This window comes from Acipenser ruthenus, chromosome 19 (assembly GCF_902713425.1).
Source record: "Acipenser ruthenus chromosome 19, fAciRut3.2 maternal haplotype, whole genome shotgun sequence".
Classification (NCBI taxonomy): Eukaryota; Metazoa; Chordata; class Actinopteri; order Acipenseriformes; family Acipenseridae; genus Acipenser; species Acipenser ruthenus.
Genome location: NC_081207.1, coordinates 47,802 through 67,170, shown reverse-complemented (window position 1 = coordinate 67,170; position 19,369 = coordinate 47,802). Strand labels below are relative to the sequence as shown.

General features: G+C 43.5%; 1 protein-coding gene across 7 annotated transcripts in view; it reads right to left on the bottom strand.

The window, feature by feature from the left end:
- The window catches only part of LOC117424542 (septin-9-like), a 47,211-nt gene that overhangs the window by 2,229 nt on the left and 25,613 nt on the right, over positions 1-19,369 (bottom strand). For 4 of the 7 annotated variants that reach the window (XM_058992210.1, XM_058992213.1, XM_058992212.1 and 1 more), the window contains 8 exons: positions 8,425-8,619; positions 7,434-7,562; positions 7,053-7,134; positions 6,745-6,882; positions 3,815-3,932; positions 2,305-2,400; positions 1,941-2,037; positions 150-201 (listed from right to left, as the gene is read on the bottom strand). In XM_058992210.1, the coding sequence (XP_058848193.1) occupies positions 150-201; positions 1,941-2,037; positions 2,305-2,400; positions 3,815-3,932; positions 6,745-6,882; positions 7,053-7,134; positions 7,434-7,562; positions 8,425-8,619 (907 nt within the window). Of the gene's footprint in view, positions 1-149; positions 202-1,940; positions 2,038-2,304; positions 2,401-3,814; positions 3,933-6,744; positions 6,883-7,052; positions 7,135-7,433; positions 7,563-8,424; positions 8,620-10,753; positions 10,870-15,205; positions 15,361-15,428; positions 15,536-19,369 lie in introns of those variants that run through there. The other 3 variants (XM_058992214.1, XM_058992215.1, XM_058992216.1) reach the window with 3 other exon arrangements.

The window sequence follows — 19,369 nt, the reverse complement described above, 5'->3', positions numbered from 1 at the left end:
ACAAGATGTTATAAACATTAGACAGATAAAACCTGTCTTTCATTTAAAGAGGTTTTATAATGGATCATTAAAACTAGAGGGAGCTCATTATGAAAAAACCAGGCAACAGGGTCATTATTCTCAAAGTACAATTTAGAATGAATACCAACCTTATCAGGAGGTCTCGCAAATATGCAAACTCACAATGTGCAATATTCTCAACTGAAAAACAAAGATTTAAGAGATCATGAGCTCCTGTTAAAGACACAAGCAGATCTGTATTTCCAGCCCTGCCCTGTGGCAGCTCCACCCCAGTCACTAGGCTGCAGTTTGACTGACCCAGTTACCCAAGGGAAAGTCAAGCTTAATACTTAAACATACAATGCTGCACATTACAAAAAATTACAAAATGAAATATTGCTTTCTAAAAATGATGAGCAGATTCTCAAGACGAGCAGCATCCCTGCGGTTAGCTGCTATTGTGATGCTGTGGGAAGACTCACGTGGCGCATTTGACTGTGAATTCGTTTTACTGCACCATTCCAAAGCTGTCACTAGAGGGCAGTCTTGCAATGCAAAACAGACCAAGAAAATGTATGCAATTAACATTGATTCCTGTCACAAAGATCAGAAATCACAGAGCAACTTCTGAGCAATTCATTTTGTTGAAACCGTTTCACAAGAGAGGATTGAAGGCTTGACAAAATGCAGGACAAGCATGCATTAGCTTCACAAGTGAGAATGCATGTATGCATTTTAGATGATGTCAGTTTGGAAATGAAAATCATATTTGTATAACTGCACCTAGGACATAGGCAGGAATGTAAGATTTTACATGTTAGTTACATTGCTGTTGCTTACAGTGGCCTTATGATGGAATACAGTCAGATAATGTAAATAGTATCTTTATATTAGACACACAGTATCCACCCAGACAAAGGCTTGAGTGTACACTAGCCTTCTGTCAGAGACAATACACATTCTTTGAATGAAAATAGACAAGACAATTCACACGTTGCAGAAAAATCTAAGGACATTCCCTGAGACAAACAATTCTCATTGAGAAACACATTCAGTGAAGAAAATTGAGATCATGTTGCAGACAACTGCATTTCTTTCCTTCAAGGTTTGGTGCACTGCCTGATATGCAGGATGCGCCTGGCTGGGACCCCTAACAGGTAGACTCAGTCCGATGGGGACACAGCCTCTGTAGTGAAGGGTTGTTTATTGCACTGATAGAGCAGCAGGGCTGGCTGGTTATAAAAGGAGTCTTTGTACTCTCTAAGAACACACAGCAGTGCAAGTCTCGAGTCTCTCTCTTTGCTTGAGGCATCCTCCTGGCTTCATTCATCTCCTAACTGTATAAACATGTGCAGCTCTGACAAACCTGGACAAACAGGGTCTGGGAACAGCGTTTATGGGGGGAGGAGGAGTCTGTATGTTCTCCCCGTTCTAATTGGCTTCCATTGTCAGACCTGATTTATTTTTAAAAAGCTGTTCTTGTAGGATCGCTCTACAGCGTGTTCACATCTCATTTTCGGTGGATACTTGGCAGTAGTATAATGTTGTGAATGTTCTCTGGCACCACTTCTCAGGAATCAGACCATTGCTTTTCCAGGGAGGAGGTAAAGTTATATAACCATATACAGTAATGCAGTGGCCCAGAGTACCTGCTTCCATTACTACAGGTACGGTTTACTGATAAGAACTTTGTTCTGAACAAAGGAAACTGCACACATGCTGTGCATGGCTTGTGTGTGGAGTCAGGTTAGCTTGCACTTTGCGTGCGGCACCCGGAGACACACTGTGTAATAACATAAGCTTATTCATTGGTAACTTGTCTTTGCCAGCCCAAGAAAAGAATCCTTATCCTTAAGCAGAGCAGAGCCTGAAATGAGCACATATACAGACCACATCCCACTGCATCGCGCATCCTGTTTCATATTTACTCATTAACATACCTTCAATGGTGCCCCATTTCGTTTTTCTCCCCAGGATTCTCCTCCCATTCACCTGGTACTCCTGGTCACTGCCGACCACAGCGAATGGAATCATTTCCTGGAGAGTGAAACAGAAGCATGAAGAGGCGGGTGAGTAAGAGAGAAAGAAACTGTCACATGAACCAAAAAAAAATGATTATCTGACTATTTACATGAAGAAATCAAATCAATCAATTTCCTAAAGTGGCTTTCCTTTTCTTTCCTGTGCTGTGCTGTGCTGTAACGCACAGCAGCCACTGGAGCCAAACCTGCTGGCCAGCTCGCCTCTCCATGAGTCTCTAGTTGCACACAGCCGTGTCTCTTCAGTGATCAGGCAGACACTCACTCTTATCTTCTCATTGATCATGCGGTCCTCAGTGTCCTCGTCAAACTCTTTCTGTGGGTAAACGTCAATGCCGTGGGCTCCGAGTTCTTCCCCGATCTGCACAAACACACAACTGAATGTTTCTTCAAACTGCTCACATTTATTGCCATTGTGTCAAAATGGCGATGTCGAGTATATTAGAACTGCTGGAACTTGCAATACAGTTCCTATTCACAAGATCCCAACACAGGCCCTCATTCAAAGGGTTACCAGTCGATTATTTTAATAGTTAACACAGCTATCAAAAAAAAAGAACACACACACACACACACACACACACACACACACACACACACACACAAACACACACACACACACACACACACACACACACACACCAGGAAAAAGGAAACAAAGAGCTCATAGAAATGTGTGGGATTGTAATCCATTTGAAGTCATGGACTGTTCAGCTTCAGGAAATGTAACACTTTACTGTTTTGCCATCACCAGCTGCAGCATGTGAAATGGCAGCTAAAAGGGGAAGAAAAAACACCTAGATAGATACAGGCTCCCTGATTAATGAAGTATGATGTGAGAGGCATGCTGCTATTAATAAACATGTTCAAATGTACAGCCAATGCACTGAGGCAGGCTGGGCTTCATGCTGTGAGGAATGACTGGGCCAGCTTCCCAGGAAGTGATGTCAGCAGGCCTCGCCCACTGCCACATCAGCAATGAGGAGTAAGTGAGACAACAGAGGAGCACATGGAAATAAAGTTCAAACAGACCCCAAAAGCAGCCTTTACTGTAAAGCTGTGCTGGGAGAGCCAGAACGAGCAAGACGTGAATGCCAGCTCTGCTTCACATTCACTCAGCTCAGAGTGCAGTCCAAGAGCAACACAAGGAAGGGGTTATTTTTATAGCCTGCAGGCACACTGCAGTGAATGGAGTCAGATAAACAGGCACTGGATGGCACTGTGCCCCGTGTTTGAACAGGACTTTTAAAGGTTACTTGTAGAGCAGCACTCCCACTCAGAATATCTTTTACTGTATCTCGTTAATTATTAAAGAGACACATGATGGGGGGGAGGGACGGGACGACTCAACCCTTTCCTGCATATTGTTAGCTTTGTGAATAAAGTCTGGCATTGAACCATGGATTTGCGATAACACAGTGCTGTGTATCTGGTAAGTTCAGAGCAGTCATGCACACTGAACCATGGATTTGCTATAACACAGTGCTGTGTATCTGGTAAGTTCAGAGCAGTCATGCACACTGAACCATGGATTTGCTATAACACAGTGCTGTGTATCTGGTAGGTTCGCAGCAGTCATGTACACTGAAACATGGATTTGCTATAACACAGTGCTGTGTATCTGGTAAGTTCAGAGCAGTCATGCACACTGAAACATGGATTTGCTATAACACAGTGCTGTGTATCTGGTAAGTTCAGAGCAGTCATGCACACTGAACCATGGATTTGCTATAACACAGTGCTGTGTATCTGGTAGGTTCGCAGCAGTCATGTACCTTTTGTTTAAAGAAGTCCCTCTCCTCTAGAGTCAGCGTGTCTGCCTTTGCGATCACAGGCACAATGTTGACCACTTTACTGAGACGCCTCATAAACTCCACATCAAGGGGTCGAAGGCTGAGCAGGGAAACAAAAAACACACACAGGTTAGTCAGCAATGGAATCTAAACAACTGAGTTTAAACACGTGATCCTATGAACCCATACGCTACTGCCTGCATTTGTATGTAAAATCAGTCATTCATGAAAACAGACGGTAGGGAATCAATCACTTGGTTTGGTAAATAAGCACGTGTGGAAGCAACAATCACATGTGTATGCGCTGCATAGCTGTACAAGAGGAAAGCTTTTTTGTGGCACAGTTCCAGTTGAACCACTGCTTATGTACATACGAGCACTTACGTGGAAATTGAATAAACACAAAGTAGATATATACAGGAATAAAATCTTCTTGTTACTTGAAAACAGATGCAGTTAGCGTAAAGCTCACAGATGTGATCCTCCCTTCTGCGAAAGTAGATGACCCTATTTATACTGTAATAGCACAGTAATTTTAGTACATGCTTAAGTTGCAACCAAGTGTCTTTTGTAATTCCACTGCATTAACACAGTGTTGTGTCATTACATGCAATGAAAGTGTATTGAGAGATCCTTCATGTAAAGGGTCAGATTCTTCATCCAGATTTGAACACTGCGCCCCTGCTATGACTGTCGAATATCCACCAAATATTAGAAGGCTTGTTTGTTTCATCCTTTTTTTATACTCTCTTTCTTTCACTCTTGGCACTAGCTTATATAATGCCAGTAAAGTACTGGATCTGGTTATTGCAGACTTTTTCCACCAATTAGTATCACAGTTCAAAGCAGCCCAGCAGCTGTTGAGTAGCTTTTTACTCTTGAGATAGAAATCTATGATGCTGGATAAACATTGAATACTACAGGAATATGTTAAATGGGACTTCCATTTTAGGAATCTCTACTATTACTGGCCTCAGTCAAGAGGATTCTAGATCATTATGTTTCCTAGCAGTAACGAAATGTGCAATCTCACGAAAATGAAAGGTGCCACTATTTTGTGTTCAGTCTGAGTGGGGATAATCCTCTGAGTTTCTGTGCATGATAAAGTCAGCAAGTCTGGCATACAATCTGCAGTGCTGCAGAGGAGAGCTTCAGACCCGATTACTGGGGTCTGAACTGTGACTGAACCTGGCCTGTGTTCTGAGAGTCATGTGCAGGTGTGAGGCTACAGACACCATTCAGTGGTGACGTGAAACCATCTAGGTTATATGAAAGCAGGCTTCATGTTTACAGGGGAGCCTGTAGGTAAAATATCCAAGTGTGTAATCTGATCAGTTACTGTCAAGCAGGCTTGAGGAATGGGAGGGTTGTGTAACTGCAGAGTGTCGATCTCACTCCCTACAAGGAGTCTGTTTGAATTCAAGAAGGCTATTAGACTGACTGTATGGCATGCATCAACCTACCTGCCTATATTAACCAAAGGATTAAAGGCTCAGGTTTTTAATGTAGTGATAAACGAGTTGCATGAAAAGGAGTGGAACAGAGTCGACACAATTGCATGCAGATGTTAAGGCAGAAGATAATCAAATGAAAAGGTCAAGGGTCAATGCACCCCGTCAGCCAGAGAAAGTATGTTCCTTTGGGAGGTTGTGCACTCAGTGACATGAACAGACTTCCCATGAATATTCCACACAAAGCAATCCGTGCACCATGAATATCGCAGTCGAGATTTAACAGAGGTGGTGCTCAATGAAGCACAGGTACCGTAAAAGTCAGGAGTCATTTTAACACAGAATTTGAAATTTCAACATCAAATTACACAGAGCATGCTGACTCCATTTGGCAAAGAAACCCCCCCCCCCCCCCCCCCGTCCCTGCCCTCCCCTCCCCTCCTCTCCCCTCTTTGCTTCCTGACGTCCTGCTCAGAGTTTCCATGATTCTGTGCTTCCTCGGCTCGTCTACAGCCAGCTGTGTCCTCCCCAGTCACATGGACAGGAAACCACAGCCCTGTGAGAGACAGGCCTGAACACACAGCTAAGCCTGAACACACAGCTAAGCCTTCAGAGCAGCTGACAGCACAGTCAGCTCTCTCACATACCCACAGCTCCACCAGCAGGGTAGAATTCAGAACAGCTCTCTCACATACCCAGAGCTCTCTCACATCTCTGAATATTGTGGAAAGGAAATGCTCCATACTGTGTTAATGACAGTGGGGTACTCACGAGTGTGAAATGCTCCATACTGCGTTAATGACAGTGGGGTACTCGCGAGTGTGAAATGCTCCATACTGTGTTAATGACAGTGGGGTACTCGCGAGTGTGAAATGCTCCATACTGTGTTAATGACAGTGGGGTACTCGCGAGTGTGAAATGCTCCATACTGTGTTAATGACAGTGGGGTACTCGCGAGTGTGAAATGCTCCATACTGCGTTAATGACAGTGGGGTACTCGCGAGTGTGAAATGCTCCATACTGTGTTAATGACAGTGGGGTACTCGCGAGTGTGAAATGCTCCATACTGCGTTAATGACAGTGGGGTACTCGCGAGTGTGAAATGCTCCATACTGCGTTAATGACAGTGGGGTACTCGCGAGTGTGAAATGCTCCATACTGCGTTAATGACAGTGGGGTACTCACGAGTGTGAAATGCTCCATACTGCGTTAATGACAGTGGGGTACTCGCGAGTGTGAAATGCTCCATACTGTGTTAATGACAGTGGGGTACTCGCGAGTGTGAAATGCTCCATACTGTGTTAATGACAGTGGGGTACTCACAAGTGTGAAATGCTCCATACTGTATTAATGACAGTGGGGTACTCACAAGTGTGAAATGCTCCATACTGCGTTAATGACAGTGGGGTACTCGCGAGTGTGAAATGCTCCATACTGTGTTAATGACAGTGGGGTACTCACGAGTGTCCGGTGGGGGGAATGAAGTATATACAGCAGTGCACTCTGGAGTCCGGGATCCACCTCTTCCTGTTAATGTTGAGCTCCTCCTGAAGGTACTTCTCATACTGATCATTGATGAACTTCATGATGGGCTGCCAGCTTCCAAGAGGTAGAGAACAGGAATCAGGCAGAGAAACACTCTTCATATAGTCCAGACACAAGGGCTTGGCAAGTCTGCTATATCATGTAATAGTTCACTTATTAAGTGGTGGTTTAAGTGGATCAATGATCATTCAGGAGAACAAAGACCTGCTCCAAAACACACTTACCAGTTCTCATTGTTGATGTGATCTCCAAATCCGGGCGTGTCGATTACAGTGAGCTTCATCCGGACTCCTTTCTCCTCAATATCTGGGAGGATAAGAGAAAGAATGAGAGCACGGATGAGCAGGAACACAATGCATCAAGGAATATTTCATTGATTTGTATTGTATTTTACTTATGACCGATCTATTAGTTAGTTAAAAGCAGCATAAACTGGACCCTACACAAGTCTCACATTCAGTACACACTCACTGAAGGCATGGTCAGAGAAGTACAGGAGCCCTGTGGCTCATTTTGTTCTGGTTTGAATGTGAATGCATCTTTCTAAAAGCCTGTGTGAGTAACATGTGCCTCAGTGGAAGCTCATGGCTGTGTGATGCTCTCACCGTGGCTGACAGATTTGATCTCAATGGTTTTGGGGATCCTCTCCTCGGCAGTGGCTTGCATGGATCTGCGGCTCACCTTGGACTTGAAGAGAGTGTTCACCAGCGTGGACTTTCCCAGTCCGCTCTGACCTGCGCACAGAAGAGACAGAGAGACAGAGAGAAGGAGAGAGAGAGAGAGAGAGAGAGAGACAGAGACAGAGACAGAGAGACAGAGACAGAGAGACAGAGAGACAGAGAGACAGAGAGACAGAGAGACAGAGAGACAGAGAGACTCTTATTACTCTTTCTAGATGTACTCGCCAGTGTGATGAAACTTTACGGAGAAGCTTTTGAATTTTGGGCCCATTAAAATCCGTTCATGTGCCAGATCCCTCTCCTAATCACCCACAGCACAGGCTGCCCATTCACTGAGGTTCACGGCGCCCGCAGCTGAGCTCCCATCAGAAATCTGCTCAAACTTCCAGCCTTACAGGGCAAACTTGGTTCAGTTAAAAAGCAACAGCTTTTATTTTTCAACATCAAATCCTGATAGATAAACTGCGGGGGCAAAGTGGTTGCCTCGATGAATTCCCCAGGGATGGCCTCAACTTTGTATAACAGGGTAGAGCTCACTTATCAATCTCTATAGTGTACGGTTATTTGTTAATTGTAACCTTGTCGTCACTTTTACGGCCTTTGCTTTCAGAAATAATAATAAAACTAAAAGCTTTTTTTTTATATCAGTTTCTATATTAGTGACTTTACCGATTAGTTTTTTCAACTTTCACTCACTAGAATAAAACTAAATGAGATGCCAAAGCGCCCCAGTTACACCACTTTAACAAACAAACAAAGTCTCCCCAAAAATAAATAAATAAATAAATAAAATAAAATAAAATTCCCATTTTTGAAAGAATACACTTGGGTAGCGGAGGATTAAACAGATCAGTTACTGTGTTTGGGTGACGAATGAGGCTTTGTAAAGTTAGGAGAATGCAAGGCAGGGACTCACCCACAACCATAATGTTGAGCTGGAAGCCCTGCTTCATGGCCTTCCTTCTCATCTGCTCCAGGATGGCATCGATACCCACGTAGTTGAAGTCGGGGGGCAGCCTCTCGCCACGTACCGACGGGACTGGCTTGCTGGCCGGGTCTCTGGAAGGCTCTGCCATGGCGGTGCTTGTGTTGCAGGGAATTACCTCTGGCACTGTTGGGAAACAGAGGATGGAAGAAGGGAAGCTTTAAAACAGCAAGCATTGTGGGTTATGTTGTAAAGGCTTCTTAATCCTTCTTAGGGAGATCTGGGTTTGCCCCCATTAAGGAAGTTCTGAGAGCCAGATTGTTGGTCTCTCTCACTATGTATATTGCGTATGACTTTGGAATATTTGAAAGCAATGTTCAAGGTCAATGGAACTATTTAATTAGCATGTTTGCTTCACAAACCACATGGACCAGCACTGGATCAGTGGAAAGAACAAGGGTGATTACGCACAATGGCAGCGTAAACACTGCCTTAACAAAGCAAGGGTTCCTAATAGTGTGGCGCCCCTGGTATCAAACTGAGTGCAACAAAACTTCTAAAACTGACTGGTTCTTCCCCAATAAAGATTGCTTTATAGATGGCAGCTCACCTTATTTCTTTATTTGCCATGTCATTTATGAAATAATTACTTTTAACTTTCATAGCATGGTGTGGTTATTTTGAAATAGAAATCAGAAATGAAGCAATTATAAAGTGTCAACACAATGCGGTGGTGGGAGTACACCAGGAAGGGGAGTGCCGTTACGAGCCCATTTCAATGGCGCTGGGATCTATGATGCAGATCATTGGCAAGACAGAATGGTGCAGCTGCTAGTCAGAGCGAGAGCTGGAGAGACCGGGCTGCTGCCTGCTGTCAGAGCTGTGGTTGCTGAGCTAGCAGGAAATGAGAAGATAGGACAGAGATAAGAGAGTTTAACGCTGCTTTCTGGTACAGAGTAGCGCTTGAATGCAGCTGTATAGATGCTGTCAAGACTATCCAATTAAACTCAAATTACAAAACATACTCACCGTGAACCCAAAACTTCACGAAATAAAGACTTCATATTTGTACAATTGTAATAATCCTGTAAAACTGTATATTGCTGCTTTAGCATTCTTTTGCATTTTGAAAAAGGTAAGTTCTACAGCACTTAGGGTATACCCCCAATTACATCTATTTCTATGCTGTTGCTGCTGTACAGCAACAGAAATGCAATTGAGTAAGGATGTTACCAGTGAACACCGACGTTCCTCGCATTCGTTTGCTTTTTTATTTTTTATACATTTTCATTAGAGGCTACATTGGTTTGAATTTTGCTGGATGAAATGAAACAGAGATGCTCTTAAGCAGTCTGGGTTAACATATTGGAGTTGACGTTCCGAATGCATTGTTCTGCACTGGAAGTTAACAACAGCATCTGGAACAGACAAGACCCCTCCCCTCCCTACCACAGCAGAGCAAACAGATCTCCACTGAAGGGCTTTCCAGAACCCCTCTGTCTAATGAGCTGCCTGTCACTGGCTGCTACAAATCATGGGGCACAAGTCAAACTTTTACAGCTCGTTCCCACAGTGAGAAACACAACTGTTTATACATTAGGCAGTAAATGATAAACCCTTCTTGTGTGAGTGTCCTCACACACGCACGCACATACCGGCCTTGTATTTAGTTTGTGTTATTACATCACCCTGGCCATCTTCACTGTCTCTCTCCCCCTGAGGTTCAGTGCCCAGCCCTAACCGACCCACAGAGTAATACTGGCAGGAGGAAAGGAGGAAACTTTCCACACAGTGGAGCCATCGACGCTGGAACAAGGCTTGTTTAAGAAGCGTCGTACAGTCCTGTGCACCAATGCTAGATATGACCACCGTTAACCCTAGTTAACAAGGAGGGGTTCAAAGCTTTTTGTGAAACAGACAGAGTGGGCAGAAACTGCTGTGCAGTCCCTTCTGTTAAACTACAGCATGCCACGCTCCACATACAGACATCACGAACAGGAACAAGTCAAACAAAAGCAAGATTTCCATCGGAAAGTCAGCCAACTTCATTTGCTGCGGATAACCAACAGTGACAGTCGAATAAACTGACTGTTGTAAATGCAAAGAGATGCAGGTAACAATCCCTCCAGCTAAATCATTTGCTCCTAGCATCAGCACAGCCTCAGTGAAACCAGGCACGCGCTCTCACCCCATTAAACAATTACATCAAAGTGTGCTATTTTAACTGCAGCAATCGCACAAACAATAGGTACATATAAAACGGCTTGACTTTTCAACGTGTTCATAGTTTTGCGGATAGAAAGCTCCATGCTGACCTCACCTTGTGCTGCTCAGCTGCCCAGCGCAGGTTCCTCCTGATTAGAGAATCGAGCCGTTGTGAAATGGAGGTGCCTGAACAGGAAGAGCTAACGGATCTGGTGGCTCCCGCTGTCTACCACCAATAACCATGCAGCACTTTCAAAAAGGCACAACGAGTATTTTCTTAAATTGAAAATGAAAGTGTCCTTTATGAAGAGCTAGGTTTGATCTGTAACAGCCTGCAATGAACCACCCCAAGCACTATCTTTTCATTTTCTCTCTCTCTCTTTCATTGCAAGTATACATGGGAGGGCTTCTTTTGGCTTGGAGGTGATTTTCTAGTTCCTCTTAATAGAACTATCCACGTATTCCCAGCTTTTGTAAACTAAATGCACCTCAGTTAGTTTTCAATGGCTTTTATTTGAAAGAACAGAAACCCATAAAACTAGACATTTTTGTTTTGTGAGGTCAAGGGTTCTGTGGTCCACGTTTATATGACTAGGCTGTGCTCTCCACAGTGATTTTTTGTGTGGGGCTTCTTAATCCTGACTGATTGAAAAGACTTTCCTGATTTTCAAAGCCACGTATGAAATCCCATTGCAGTGCTTTTAGTAGCAGGTACCCTTGCTTGTTCAAAACTAGACACTAGGCAGGAAGCAGCAAGCCTCACGCGGTCAGGACCGGCTTCCGCTAAACTAAACGACTCTCTCACACAGTCAGGTGACAAGCTGCTCCCCTTAATAAACCACAGTGAACATGTAGCATGCATCAACAATAAGAAGTACAAGCTAGTTTGATTTTTTGTGTTCTGTTTCAATAACATATTACTATATGCTATATACCGAATAGCTATAGCAAGAAACCCATTGAAGAACACATTAGCTAAGTTGTTTTCAATTGTATCTGAAGCATGCAGCAGCTCTTGGTTAAAATGCACATTGTGTAGATCATTTCATAAATAAAAGGCATAAATACATTCGCTGAGGGTGCTTCAGATAGTGTCCCCATTAGCAATAGCAGGGGTACCAAAGGATGAGCAGCAAATATAAAACCAATTGTGTGGAGTGTGCCATGCCTTCATAGTGTAATCCTGCACTACCTTACCCAAGTTAACATCAGACAGTCCAAGATTAGGGTTAGTGTACATTTACTAATACCATTGAGGCCTGCCATCTTTCAATGCAATTTTATTTTGCAGGCATATTTATTTGAGTGAAATCCTTCTTGCTGAATATGTTATAGGACAGCGATCATACTGCACCATTTCCAATGTTAGTTTTATTCTGCAAGCCACGGTTTTCAGGTATCAGTTAAATGTGTGGAGGAGAACGTTTGGAAAGTAAATGGCAAGTCGAATAACTTCATTTAATCTGACAAACAGCTCTGCTTTACCTGCAATTACCTGCCCTGCGTGTTTCTAGTAAAGCGTTCCAGGAATCATTGTGTGTAAATGTGTCATTATCTGGCAATACATCAATCAGTCATTCCTACACTGTACTCAACATGAGCCACCGAATGTGTCGTGCAATCAACTGGGAAATAGAACGATGCAGTGCAAAAACAAGGCTTTGAAACTGCTGAAAACAAAGCTTCATCCTCCATTCAAATAAGGATGATGGCAGCTTCCAAACTAGTTGGAGAATCTGTACTGGTCATTAACAAATAGCTAACGTTCAACAATCCAGAACACTGCTGCCAATGCAATCAGAGAGCTTGTGAGCAAAAGGGGATGGCAATGCAAACCAAACCCCTCAATGCAGGTAGCGAGAGGGCTACAAGAGAAAGTCCCTTTTAAAACAAGGGTTCATTAGACAGCTCTGCCTCGTTCCCGATACCACCTCTTGGCTGTTGCAATATTGTGTTGCAGCACAACATTTCTGTGCACGTCTCTATCTGTGGAGGTTTCTACTCATGCACATTGGATTGGGATCAAATCCACTTTGCAATCCAAAGCAGAGGAGTTGGGCTTGTTATGCTGTTCCTTGGACAGGTCCTCCATACATACTCTGTTTCAATCTATCTATTCTTTACAGAGTGAACAAAGCTGGTAAACAGAAACAAGTACAGCTATGAAAGAGACCATGCAAGTCCTTTTCATTTTACACCAGGCTATCCTTTACTGTAGTGTTTCAAATCCACAAAGATACCAAAGCACAGCAAGCTAAGAGACTGCCAGGGGCTCTAAAAGCACAGTAAGCTAAGAGACAGACTGCCAGGGCCCCTAAGTGAAGTGTAGACCGTTTTGTAATAATTCTTTGTGTTTAGTTGTGTTGAAGTAAGTTTACTAAACATTGATATGAAACATGGAACCCAGCATGTTTGCAATGATTTATTCCCAGTGGAGTTTGGAGATGCAACAGGAAAGGAGGAGCCAGTGGTTTGAGGCATGGTCACGAAACTAAACCTATCTCTGAAATGTAGTTCAGCAGAGGGGCTTCACTTTCCACATGTATTCAGCTACTGCATTGAAGTTAAGCATTACAAATGGAAAGAAGTGGTTCTTTCAAACACTGAAGCCTCTCTAGGCTCTTTAAGAAGTAGTAGACATGGTTCCCAGCAGCCACTGCGCCCTCAATAACACTCCGACACACAGCAACGGCTTTGTCCCACCTTGAGCAATCTGTCACTATCAGGTAGATGGACTCTGCTGAACTCAGACTTACTGAACTATGTGGCCTTCCCTGTCAGAATGGTCACAAGCCCTATGGACAGCCTCCTCACTGTAGCTAGCTAGCCAGACAAACAGAAAGTCCAAGCTGAATCTTATACAATAAGTGAAAATGGGCTGGAGAAGGGAATCAGCCCAACAAAGCGGTACTATAATACAATTATTAATACATGCAATCCATTACGCTCCGCCTCCCTAAGCTGCAATGCAGTATGTAAGGCACAGCTTGCAGGCACATTGCAGTTCCAAGCCACAAATGAGCAGAAGACTGAATTAGATAACCAGTTCAGAATGAAGCCATCAATCTGCTGCACTTCCTATTATCTCTTTGCAATCTGCACTCTCTACCCAACCATTTCAGTCAGAAATACTGAACACTGTTTTGAGTATTTACACATTCTCACCACACAGAGAAGGGTGTGCAGGTCTTGCTGTGTGTGAGTACTGCTGTGCTGTATCAGATAACAATCTAGTGTGCAACATGTTTCTACATATACATGAAGACACATAGTACAGACTTAAATAGGAAAATTATATTCATGCAAAATGAAAATCATACTAATGTGTGTGTGGGCCTTTCCTGTAGAGATATAACACATTGAGGTTAATTGATGGTAATTGTGGGTGTGAACTCAAGGCTTTCTCTATTACTTTATTTTAGAAGATGTGATGAGGAAAACATTAAGCTGTTGCATTTAGAGTACAAACAGAGAAGTACTTTATGTGGAGCAATGGCAATGAAACATTGAGCTGGCTTTACTGTTCATGTATGCAGAAAATGATCTGAAACCTTAATATAAGAATGCATGTGAATACAGAAGTGATATGAAACCTTAATATAAGAATGCATGTGAATACAGAAGTGATATGAAACCTTAATATAAGAATGCATGTGAATACAGAAGTGATCTGAAAGTGCATGGGAATAGGAGGCTGTGTGGTCCAGTGGTTAAAGAAATGGGCTTGTAACCAGGAGGTCCCTGGTTCAAATCCCACCTCAGCCACTGACTCATTGTGTGACCCTGAGCAAGTCACTTAACCTCCTTGTGCTCTGTCTTTCGGGTGAGACGTAGTTGTAAGTGACTCCGCAGCTGATGTATAGTTCACACACCCTAGTCTCTGCAAGTCGCCTTGGATAAAGGTGTCTGCTAAATAAACAAATAATAATACAGAAGTGATCTGAAACCTTAATATAAGAACGCATGTGAATACAGAAGTGATCTGAAACCTTAATATAAGAATGCATGTGAATACAGAAGTGATCTGAAACCTTAATATAAGAACGCATGTGAATACAGAAGTGATCTGAAACCTTAATATAAGAACGTATGTGAATACAGAAGTGATCTGAAACCTTAATATAAGAACGCATGTGAATACAGAAGTGTGCTGCAACAGGGAACACTGGTAGAAACCTCACTCTGCAACACAGATCCCAGGTGTTGCCACTTTGAGCAGAATTCAGGTAAAAGTCTACAAACAGGATATCTAGCAAATTGATGCTTAATTGCCAATACAATCTACTCTGAACAAAACACTGAAAATGACAATCCTTTTGGATTAAGGATAAAGAGAGAAGATGTAATCACTGGACTATAAAGAAATTGCGAACGCAAGTATTCTTATTCTACTGAATACAATTAATCAAAAGATAATTAGCTGTGAAACACATGCATGTTTCCCTAATTGCCCCAGCTGCATTGCTGCAGGAACAAAACAATGCAACCCAAGACTTCAAAGCTGCTATTCCTGCAGTTCACACAGAGCATTTAAGAAGAGACTTTAAAGAGAAAGTTAAATTCTTACAACAAGACTGCTGAATGAACCCAGCAGGAATCGTGTTTCAGCTGGATTAGAAATAACAACCATGTCCTGCCTGTCTCCCCTGCTGCACAGATGATAATCCTTTACTTGCAACAAACAAACACAACCATTCCAACATGAAACTGTACAGCAGCATTCCTGGCAGACAGCTGTGCGGAAACAGAATGCTATGTAACAGAAGGATTTATATTGAAAACTCACTCACCCAGCTCTGCTATCTCTGAATCCTCCCTGTGCGCTTAAGAGAGAGACACACTAAAGCAGGCAGACTCCTCCCACCAGCTAAGCATGTGACAGATAGTGGAGCTACATACACCACACCCCTGATTCACTGATCAATAGGGCTTTGTGCTGCATACTGTAACAAGGACACAGAATCACTGAGGCCAGGCATCGGACCTTCAGAGTACAATTGTTAGATTGTTTTTATTCTTGCTCCCACACCTTTGTCTTCTGTTGTTGAGCAGCATGGCTACAGATAGCTCAGGCATGTGCATTCTCGAGTGTAGATCAAGTGACATCGTAGAATAACCAACGCTTACCGTTCCAGTTTTTACTGTTTCAGTTGAATGCTTTTCAAGCTGCTCAGTTCCCTAGTTTGTGCTTTGGATGAATCAGTTGCTGTCACCCGTACCAACCCATAGGAATTTCTTCTGAGTCACTGTGCTACAGTCAGTGCACATTAATGGAACAGGGAGAGATGTGCACAGATAGCTCATCTTTGCTCAGCTCCATGTTGACAGCCTCTCACAGATCACAGTCCTGTAACTGACTAGACTAGACTGGATCTGTGTGTTAATGAATCGTGAGGTAGAGATCGTTACTGGGGAGCTCACAGGGAGCAGACTCTAGCTTGGACCCCTCACATTCTCACAGTCAATGGACTCCACTAAGCTGGACCCCACTGGAAGCAACTTTTTGCATCTTAAGTAAATACTGAAGACATTAGATTTGACAACTTGTTTCTATATAATTTGTTGGTTCTACTTCCACTTTCCAAACTGAATTAGCTGGCATTGAGGTATGAGAGTTTAATTCCTGTATTGCATCTACTGGCTCTGAAGATAACCAGCACGGAGGCCATTTTATACTTAGCAATTGTTTGAGAAATGTTGAAGACACTGAGAAAGACTTAAAAGAAATATTTTGACTAGAAGTCTTTTTCAGTGTCTTCAACATTTCTCAAACAATTGCTGCAAATCTACCGATTTATTTTATTAAATGGCAGTCTACTAATGCATCACAAACTGAAAAGGTAAAGAGAAAACTTTTCTTTTGAAATGAAGGTCCAATTCTTGAAGTCTGACATAACTGTTATAACATCAGATTTCATTCAAATCCTGAAGATGTTTTTTCTGTATGTTCTTCTTTTATGGGTCTCTCCTGTTAGAGCTGCTGGCAGATTCTGCAGTGGCTTGAAAGGCAATGCGAGTCCAGATTTTATTTACTGATGCAGATACAAAAGGCAGCTCTGTTCTTATCGCTCTTTCCACTGGACACACACAATACAGTACACAGACCGCACAGCCCTGTTTACTGTCTGGGAGCGTGTGGCAGGAGATCACATGACCATGTTTCAATATACAGAATCCCTTTTCTTTCTCCTGTATCTGTTCACCCAGCAATGAAGCGCTCGAGTAGTTAGAGCTCAGAGAATGGGCATCTCCGTTCATCCTCTCACAGCCCGGGTGAGCTTTCAGTTTGATTTCATATGGGGTGTAATACATTCAAGTAATATGTATTGTGGAGAAACAGAACTCACTTTTAAGACCACACAGTTCAGCAGTGAATGAAGAATGTGTTTTCACTTACACCTGAGCAAGGTACTGTATGGACTTGTAGCTGAGCTCCTCATTTCCATTCAGTTCCATTTGCAAAGTCAGTTTGCAGTTTTATCCTTTGAGGCAGAAGGAGTTTGTCTGCCCCCTGTGACCACACACTGCAACGACAGTTTCATTTATTTGTGTTTTAACTTAGAACACGGTGCCACCAGTTAGACAAGTACCCCATTGTCATGTATATTAAAGGGCATGTCATAGCAGAATGTAAGTGAGGGATAATGAACTGCAGTTTTGTAAGAGAGATGAGTGCTCTCCATTGGGTCGCATGTAAGTGATAATGAACTGCAGTTTTGTAAGAGAGATGAGTGCTCTCCATTGGGTTGCATGTAAGTGATAATGAACTGCTGTTTTGTAAGCTCTGCTTGATGTTGCCAGAGAGGAGACCTGCTGGGAAACATGTTAACCCAGGGCTCAGACTCAGCTGCACTTTATCAAAGACTCACAGCTCCAAACCTGGCCTTAGACGGTTAACATTAATTGGAAACACATGTTTTTACTAAGATCTCTCAAACAGAGTAAAACAGAAATCCTGTTTAAACCACACAGGACTGCATTGGAATTACAATTCCATCCCCATTGCTATCACCATGCTGTCCTTTACTGAAAGCAGTACCGTTAGTTTGCACTTCTCTTTGTTTCATCACTCTAGCATGATAGCATTGTAGTACCAATCCCTAAGATGTGTCCTCAGTACTATGATGAATGTGTACCGAAATCTAAATCTAGTATTGCTGAAGAGCTGTATTTGTGAAGCCCTTGAGTTTTTAACCCTATTGTCTGCCTGTGATCTAGCCTGTGTCTAGAACACCCACACACATACTCTGCACATTGAAATCACAGGAGTGCAATAATGTGCTGCTGTGGATCGGCCAACAGACCCTAATAATGTGGAATTCCTATAGATCTCCCCCATGACCTGTTCTACTGTGTCAGAGCTTGCTGACAGTGCACTTACATGGCTGGCAATCACCTTGAAAGCAAGCGGACCTTCTCCATAGCAAATCTCGCATGACTCCACCAGAGGGGGTTTTGTTGCCTTGAGCAATGAAGACTTTTAATACTATAGGATTGTCAGAGGTGTATCACGTTACTGCAGGGGCACCAGGTCCATGTAAAACACAACTCAGCTGTAGTCAGAGTCACAACCAAGGGTCCAGTAGCCTTAACATATTTATATATTGGTAGTACAATATTGTCACAACACTGCCTGAGATAACTAATCCCTTCTCAGCATCAAACAGGTTCTGGGAACCCCTTACTTTCTGTAGTGGTGCAAGAGTAATCCCCTCCCTGTCACACTGAGGGAGTAATCCCCTCCCTGTCACACTGAGGGAGTAATCCCCTCCCTGTCACACTGCAAGAGTAATCCTCTCCCTGTCACACTGCAAGAGTAATCCCCTCCCTGTCACACTGCAAGAGTAATCCCCTCCCTGTCACACTGCAAGAGTAATCCCCTCCCTGTCACACTGCAAGAGTAATCCCCTCCCTGTCACACTGCAAGAGTAATCCTCTCCCTGTCACACTGCAAGAGTAATCCCCTCCCTGTCACACTGCAAGAGTAATCCTCTCCCTGTCACACTGAGGGAGTAATCCCCTCCCTGTGACACTGCAAGAGTAATCCTCTCCCTGTCACACTGCAAGAGTAATCCCCTCCCTGTCACACTGAGGGAGTAATCCCCTCCCTGTCACACTGAGGGAGTAATCCCCTCCCTGTCACACTGCAAGAGTAATCCTCTCCCTGTCACACTGCAAGAGTAATCCCCTCCCTGTCACAATGCAAGAGTAATCCCCTCCCTGTCACACTGAGGGAGTAATCCCCTCCCTGTCACAATGCAAGAGTAATCCCCTCCCTGTCACACTGCAAGAGTAATCCCCTCCCTGTCACACTGCAAGAGTAATCCCCTCCCTGTCACACTGCAAGAGTAATCCCCTCCCTGTGACACTGCAAGAGTAATCCTCTCCCTGTCACACTGCAAAAGTAATCCCCTCCCTGTCACACTGAGGGAGTAATCCCCTCCCTGTCACACTGAGGGAGTAATCCCCTCCCTGTCACACTGCAAGAGTAATCCTCTCCCTGTCACACTGCAAGAGTAATCCCCTCCCTGTCACACTGCAAGAGTAATCCCCTCCCTGTGACACTGCAAGAGTAATTCTCTCCCTGTCACACTGCAAAAGTAATCCCCTCCCTGTCACACTGAGGGAGTAATCCCCTCCCTGTCACACTGAGGGAGTAATCCCCTCCCTGTCACACTGAGGGAGTAATCCCCTCCCTGTCACACTGCAAGAGTAATCCTCTCCCTGTCAC